At 46.9% G+C, this 8,185-nt stretch overlaps 1 protein-coding gene across 1 annotated transcript; it reads left to right on the forward strand.

Annotated features, from left to right (window-relative positions):
- The first annotated feature begins 32 nt into the window (after positions 1-32).
- Positions 33-7,655, forward strand: PNMA2 (PNMA family member 2). Its single transcript, XM_057719861.1, has 3 exons — positions 33-110; positions 3,003-3,140; positions 3,440-7,655. Exon 3 carries the CDS (start codon positions 3,895-3,897, stop codon positions 4,981-4,983), a length of 1,089 nt encoding a protein of 362 aa, XP_057575844.1. The 5' UTR covers positions 33-110; positions 3,003-3,140; positions 3,440-3,894; the 3' UTR covers positions 4,984-7,655.
- The last annotated feature ends 530 nt before the right edge of the window (positions 7,656-8,185 follow it).

Here is an 8,185-nt window from a genome sequence, read left to right on the forward strand (position 1 = left end):
GGCAGGGGAGGGCGGCGCCGCCGAGACTCCCGCGCTCCGGAAGTGAAGCTGCCAGACCACCGGCTAATGGATGCGGAGCGGAGGGCCTGCTGACCGCTCTCCGCGCCAGGGTGAGTATGGGATGGGGCAGGGCACGCGGGGGCGAAGATCAGAGCGCACAGTCCGTGGCCCTCGCGCCCAGCTCCCAGATCTACCCGGCCTAGGCGCCTTTCCCCCACGGCATTGCGGAGGTGGGCCAGCGATGAGGGCCCATCGTGGGGAGGGGTGTGAGCTGACGGACGGGGAAAGGGACACACACTGGCAGGCGCCTGGACACCCGGGGCGGGGGGTGGGGGGGAGAAGAAGGGGCGGCGCTGAGGGTGGGGAAGGGATGGCGCAGGCAGCGCGGAAAGGTGGGGACCATACGAGGCGCGGGACACCGAAGCTTCAGTCTAGCCACGGGCCTTGGTGGGCTACTGGGAGCAGAGATTGAAACAAGGGTCTCACTTACTGCATCCGCAGTGGTGGGGGGTCGCGCAGCAGGGCGGGGAGAGATACAGAGGGGCGTAGCCAATACGGAGGGTGTGGGTATAGAGAGATGTAGGTCTACGGTCTGTGCGAGTGTGGCCAAGCGTGAAGTCTGCAAATTCCAGCCCAGCACGGCCGCTTGGGCGTATAGTAAGGGAGGATGCAGGCCAGCTATATCGCCCGATGGCGCCACGTACGATAATCGCGCCACTGCGCCAAGAAGGGCCCAGCAGAATGTTTTCATTTGCTATCTCCTGCCCCGGTCCCCCGCCAAGAGAGGGGGAAAGATACACACTGAAGCCCAATCCCCAAATTTCCAGCCCTGCCCTGCGCGCGGGGAGCCCCGCCTTATTCCACCGGCCCTGCAGCGCACTGCGCCAGAGCCGCGGGGTTTCCTAGGTTGCCAGAAGCCCTGTGCCTGGAGCGTTAGTGCGCGCGCGTCCAGTTTAGGGTAAGGAGATGCGGTGCTGGCTGTGATGATTGCCTTGAACTGTGTGAGGCCAAGCAGGGGAAAGAGATATGGGGACTTGGTGTGTCTGCGCAAGGAGACCAGCCACAGCTACCGGTTGGTGGGCGTCAGAGGGCATTTTGATGCCAGTAACACGGTCTCGGAGGGCTCTTCATTGCTTACTCCTATCTGCGTGTGTTTTTCCACGTCTCAGTCCCTTTCCAGGGTGGATTACAGCCCCACCCCTCTCGCCACAGTGCCAAAGCCCTGCAGAAATGATGCCTGTCCTTTGGCGACTCGAGAAGGAGCTCGGGGCATGCTCAGTAACCAGGGCGGGTTTGGACTGGGAAACTGTTGACCGCAGGAGCGTCGTGCCGGGCAGAGCAACCAAAGATTCAGTCCCATTGTCAGCCCCTGCCCTTGGAAAGACTAAATGCGAATATCCTGCCCGCCCGCACAATTGTGAGGGATAGTCGGGTGAATGGAGTTAAATTTGGAGAACAACCACTCCCAGCTTGAAGATAAGCCCACCGTGGTGGGTGGGAAGGAGTCTCCGAATGAGAAGGAGAGGAGGGGGAAGGAGTGAGAGGAATGTATATGTGCAGGGGATGAGAGAACCAGAGGCAGACACTGGACTTACCACCAGATGTGCTTTGCACGTGAATAAAGTGCTTCCACACGAATTACACTATTTCCTAGTCCCAGCATCCCCCTTATGAGTGCTCACTGATGACCACTTCCAAGGGTTCCAGGATAGGAAACAGATTTAGATGCTTCGTCCAAGGTAACTAGCTAGTTAAATGATCCAACAATTCTACTGGGTCTTCCACCTGAAAGTCTGGTTCCTTTTCCAACTTATCCTACCTTTATGTGAGAAAAGACAAGATTTTCACCTTTTTTTCCATATCCAAATATCCCCATCTGTGGCCTTACCGTGTATCAGGGACGTTTCATTTGCCATCTTTTTACTTGAAGGCTACATTGCAGGCAGAGATTGCCTTTGGAGGAAGAAGCCACCCAAATGTAGCCTAACTGCAGCGTGACAGTCATGTAGACCTTAGAGATGTTTCTTCCTGGGTGTCCAATGCCTTTTGACATCTCATGTTTCCTCTGAACATTATAATGGGGAGGAAGGTCACCCCCATATCTTAGAGGAGTGTGAGGCACGGAGGGAAGAGACACTGAACTCAGATCCCTGGAGCTTCTGGGCAAGGATGCAACCCAGCATTTTTCCCTCCCCACCCTCTGGCACCCGCACCCTCCTTTCAACACCTACCAAAAGGACTCTGGAATTGTGCCTGCAGCAGGAGCAGCTGCCTCTATAGCTGAAGGTTGGCGTCTGTGGCATATGGATCCCATTTGGACCAATGGAGATTTTTAGGGGAAGAATGGCCCTAGCCACTTACCACACACTCCATGACAGCAACACAAGATAGACACTCTTCCCTTTTTACATTACCCGATCTCCACTGGCTTTCCACAGGTGTGCCTCCTCTCTGTTTTTTTGTCCTCAAATAACTCATTCAAGTTCAGATACTATGAAGAAAGCATCATGTTAGTAACTTAACATTTATAGCAAAAGAAACCCTTAGATGTTCATTTGCAAAGCATAACCAGGCATAACCAAAGAGAATTAATTCATGACTCCGAGTTTAATTTATTTGGCTTTGAGTATTTTTAAATTGTTAAACCCATATTAAATTGTTGTATCTATGTTATTATATTAAAGTATATTATATACGTTATATTGCTAAACCTATATTAAATGGATTTTAAATGTTTGAGTGATTCCTAATTGGATTTTTTAATCAAAGAAATGAAGCAACTTAATATTGTTTAGTAGCTTTAATTAAATTGTGAAGGATTGCCTTCTTTTTTTTTCAGTCACGTCACAAGGCTTGTGGCCCAGCAATGAAAGCTCCAAGTCCTAACCACTGGACCACCAGGGAATTTCCAAGGATTGCCATATTTTTGAATAAGTGCATTAACAGTCTTCACATTGGATATTACCAAGTCATAAAAATACACTATTATTATATTTCTACAGATCAGCTTGGCTTGGCTGGAGCTGAGAGACACCCAGACACGCCATTGTGCAGAGTTGGGTGACATCTTCCTGAGCTGGAAGTGGAATGAATACATAAGCTCCTTGGCTGTCATGGAATGTTTTGGAACACATAAACAGGTATCAGGCCAGGTCTCCTGATTTCATTCTTCACGAGGGAAGGATCTTGAGTCCTGTCCAAAACTAAGGTTCCATCAATTAGCATGCCTGATGAGTACGTGGTGGGGAAGCCAGATTGCAGGAGGGTCCCCAAGAAAACAAAAAAGTCACTATAAGCAAAGAAGAGCTCTGACTCAAATACTATGTGACACAGAATCCCTGGTCCACCCTCCCCCCGCCCCCACTTCCATCCCTAACCAGGTACCGATGCTTCCAGGAAGGAGAGGGCTGTGTGGTAAAACTGAGCCTTGTTTCCCTAGGAGCCCAAGCCACTCTGCTGGGAGACTTCCCTCCAGGAGTTCTGGGTGCCAGAGTGAAGGCGACTCCCCACTGGTTAGAGTGAGGTGAGGCGGCACAGACCCAGAGGGCAGAGAAAGCAGCTCTTGCACGTGCTTCCCGTGGGGCAGCCCCCCAACGTGGCTGCGTGAGAGAAATAGCACCCACTGGGCTGTAGAGCCCCAGCCCATGGTCCTGTCGTAAATGAGATGCTAACCAGCCACCTTGAGTCAGGTCTGAAGACCTCACAGAAAGTGACAAGTTCTTGCCACTGTGCAGTAAGGGTTATTGGTCCAGAAGACGAGGACCCAGGGCTTGTTCACTGGCGGGTTGTAAGTTTAGAAGCTCATCCAGGATATCCTCAATTCTAAGGCAGCACCTATCTGCACCACAAACTAATCAGGAGCCGTAGAGTTCAAGTGAGTCAGTATCAGGGGCGATGGCGCTGGCACTGTTGGAGGACTGGTGTAGGATCATGAGTGTGGACGATCAGAAGTCACTGATGGTTATGGGGATACCACTGGACTGCAATGAAGCTGAGATTCAAGAGATCCTCCGGGAGACTTTGAAGTCTCTGGGCAGGTATAGAATGCTTGGCAAAATATTCAGGAAGCAGGAGAACGCCAATGCTGTGTTGTTAGAGCTTCTGGAGGACACTGACGTCTCTGTGATCCCCAGCGAGGTTCAGGGAAAGGGGGGTATCTGGAAAGTGATCTTTAAGACCCCTAACCAGGACACTGAATTTCTTGAAAGACTGAACCTCTTTCTAGAGAAAGAGGGGCAGACGGTCTCAGGAATGTTCCGAGCGCTCGGGCACGAGGGAGTGTCTCCAGCGTCCATGCCCTGCGTCTCACAGGAGTTACTGGCCCATCTATTGGGACAGGCAATAGCACATGCCCCTCAACCTCTGCTCCCCATGCGGTACCGGAAACTGAGAATGTTCTCAGGGAGCGCTGCGCCTGCCCCAGAGGAAGAGCCCTTTGAAATCTGGTTGGAACAGGCCACCGAGATAGTCAAAGAGTGGCCGGTAGCAGAGGCAGAAAAGAAAAGATGGTTGACGGAAAGCCTTCGTGGCCCTGCCCTGGACCTCATGCACATAGTCCAGGCAGACAATCCGTCTGTAAGTGTAGAAGAGTGTCTGGAAGCATTTAAGCAAGTGTTTGGAAGCTTGGAGAGTTGTAGGACCTCGCAGGTGAAATACCTGAAGACCTATCAGGAGGAAGGAGAGAAAGTCTCAGCCTACGTGTTGCGGTTAGAAACCCTGCTGCGGAGAGCTGTGGAGAAGCGGGCCATTCCCAGGAACATCGCGGACCAGGTCCGCCTGGAGCAGGTCATGGCCGGAGCGAGCCTCAGCGAGATCCTCTGGTGTAGGCTCAGGGAGCTGAAAGACCAGGGGCCGCCTCCCAGCTTCCTGGAGTTAATGAAGGTAATCCGCGAAGAAGAGGAAGAAGAGGCCGCTTTTGAAAACGAGAATATTGAAGAGCCAGAAGATGGGGATGGCTATGGCCACTGGGGTAACGATGACTAGAACCCAACTCACAGGGGGACCCACAACCTGGAGGCAGCGCCTTACCAGGCTGAGACCCTCTCAGTCTTTTTTTCTTTAATTTGCACAGTTGCAATCAAGGCATTCAAGCCAGGTCTTGATTCTCCTAAGAAAAAAATATACCTGAGAGTTCCTTGGACCCTACATAGATTATTAATAAATAAAACATTAAATTCCAAGTATGAGATATTACACCTAAAGAATCTGAACCAGGTTTCCTTTAAATACGTCCCCCCAAAAGACCAAAATAAAGAAATAATGTGAGAAAAAAATATCTTTTGTCATGTATTTAAAAATCCAAGCTCTTTGACTTAAGTGTTTTCCTTTCTCGAATCAGCAAGCTGTCTCTGAGTACCAAGCCATGTGAGGCAGTGTTCAAAGAGCTAATGGTCGTAAACCCACCACCCTGGCCCTGCTCTTGGAGAAGATATAGCCTCTGAGCATGAAAAGCTAAATAACCTTACGTGTAAATAAGTTCACGATGCCAGTAGAAGCCAAGATAAGTGTCATTGCCAAATGAGCACGACATCTCCATTTTAGGTTTCTCTCTTTTCCTACAAGCATTTCCAGCTTCTCTGCTGGGTGTCAGATATATGGTTCCAGGCAGTGTGTTGGGCCCTGAGGACACAGGGGTCCACAATGTGAGGGACATCCTTAAGAAGGGGTAGACATCACGGGAGGGCCAGCCAGAGCATGGGGCGTGTGGGCCATGTTTGGAATCAGGCCAGCCTGGTTAAAGAGGAGGATTTTTAGTGGCGACAAAGGGCAAAGAGGAGAGGAAGAGCGCTCACAGTTACTGAGGACCTGCTCTGTGCCAGGCATTTTACATGTATCTCATTTTGCGTATACAGCATCCCCAACGTGGTATAATTATGTTCATTTTAAAAGAGAAAGAGGGACTTCCTTGGCAGTCCAGTGGTGAAGACTTCACCTTCCAAGGCAGGGGGTGCAGGTTCAATCCCTGGCGGGGGAACTAAGATCCCACATGCCTCATGGCCAAAAATCCAAAATATAAAACAGAAACAATATTGTAACAAATTCAATAAAGACTTTAAAAACAGTCCACATCTACATATATACAATGGAATATTACTCAGCCATAAAAAGGAACGAAATTGGGACATTTGTAGAGACATGGATGGACCTAGAGACTGTCATACAGAGTGAAGTAAGTCAGAAAGAGAAAAACAAATATCGTATATTAACGCATATATGTGGAATATAGAAAAATGGTACAGATCAACCAGTTTGCAAGGCAGAAATAGAGACACAGATGTAGAGAACAAACATGTGGACACCAAGGGGGCGGGTTGGGTTGGGGTGAATTGGGAGATTGGGATTGCCATATATACATTACTAACAAGAAAAAAAATACCAAATTGTCCACCCTAAATATATGCAGTTTATTGTCTGCTAACTGTATCTCAATAAAAGCTCTAAAAAAAAAAAATTCTTAAAACAGTCCACATCAAAAAAAAAATCTTAAAAAAATTAATTAATTAATTTTAAAAAATAAAAGAGAAGGAAGAACTCAGATGGGTTACATGGTCTGCTCATCATCAAAATGCTAACATGTGGCAGAGCCCAGACGGAAGTCCAAACCTCTCTGACTCTGGCTCATCCTCTCTCCACTGTGATTACGGTATTCAAATTGTGCTTTGCAGTTCTGCAGGGATTTTTCAGCAGTTCCATCTTGAAAATGTATTCTAAACTCTTTAAATCCCTAATAAATAACAGATAGACACAAGTATGTTGATACCCAAATTTTAACATGCTGGCATTTATCAACAGGCTCACTTTTGTTTCCAGATTAACTCATTTTGTGCAGACCTTGGAAGAAAGGTTCCCTTGCAAATTCTGAGCACATATCCAAACTTCTTTTACTTCTTCATCGATTAAGGAAGTCTTAGCACCTCAGAGATGTTTAAATCAGGCCCATGCGTGTCCTGTGACGTCATGTGTGCTTCAAGCAGAAATGAACATCATTTAGTTACATGCTAGGCAAAGCTTCAACACAATTGATGTATAGCAGCATGGTAGCTTTTTATATACAATGAACAAGTGGCTTAACTTCTCTAAATATCAGTTTCCTCATCAGAAAAATGGGAGGATAATGGAATAGGGTTGTTGTTAGGATCAAATGACATCACGCCTTTTAAGCACTCAGCATAATATCTGGAACACAGAAAGCCCTCAATACATCAAGGCTCTTTTTATTATTTTCACAATGCTTATTGTCTGGTCAATGCATGCTCTCTTCCTTTTCTAACAGTCCTGCAGTAACAAGTAAATGTGTAATCTGGCTGTCAGGTTGTGACAATATTACATTAGAAACCATTTCGGCACTTGTGGTAAGTTTGAGCGCTTGTTGTCTGTTATCTTTGTGATAAATTTTCCAGCTATTGTTGGCTATTGTTAGTGATTATAAGAAATAAATTCTTTCTGATCATGAATAATTTTAACTGAATGTCCTGAGATTGTAAGAAAAGCATTTTTTTAAAAAGGTACCGTTTGTGATCATTTAAGTTATACTTCTCAATATTGTTCAATCAAAGTGATACAACTGTCATCCTATACACCCTGATTTTGTGTGTTTTTTGTATTCATGAAAATGGCCTCATTGTTCGCATGTATTCACAGTATGCAAATTAAAGTGTTATAAATGTGAAGTTATAAAATAAATACATACTGGTAAAATTCTGAGTTTTTTTCTGCTTCGTGTCGTGCACAAACTATTGCTTGAAGAAGGGATTTCATTACTAAAAAAAAAATTGAGAGGTAAGATTAAAAAATCAAGCTAAAACCAAAAGGGCTTGAACTCTTCTAGAAAAAAAAACCTGAGAGCAAAATGCTGGAATGGGAATACTTGGGCTTTGTTTCCAAGGATGAGAGAGAGCTCAGTCTACCCACCATTGATTTCCCTTTTAAACTACAAGAAACAACAGATGGAGGCCAGTTCCCTCAGAGACCTCCAGCTCATTTGCTTAGGCAAGTAACTGTACAGATACATTCACCAGACTCTATTCTGCCAATGGTGAAATGACCTAAAGGTGAAATACTGCATTTCTTGATGAAATCATTTTTCGCTATTATAAATATATAAAAGGGATAAAATTCCTCTTGCCTTTGGCCCTCTTGAAATTTCTTCCCTTCTTTTCTACAGCACAATGGGGGAGCATTCCTC

The sequence above is a fragment of the Hippopotamus amphibius genome, chromosome 2 (assembly GCF_030028045.1).
Source record: "Hippopotamus amphibius kiboko isolate mHipAmp2 chromosome 2, mHipAmp2.hap2, whole genome shotgun sequence".
In the NCBI taxonomy this organism is placed as follows: Eukaryota; Metazoa; Chordata; class Mammalia; order Artiodactyla; family Hippopotamidae; genus Hippopotamus; species Hippopotamus amphibius.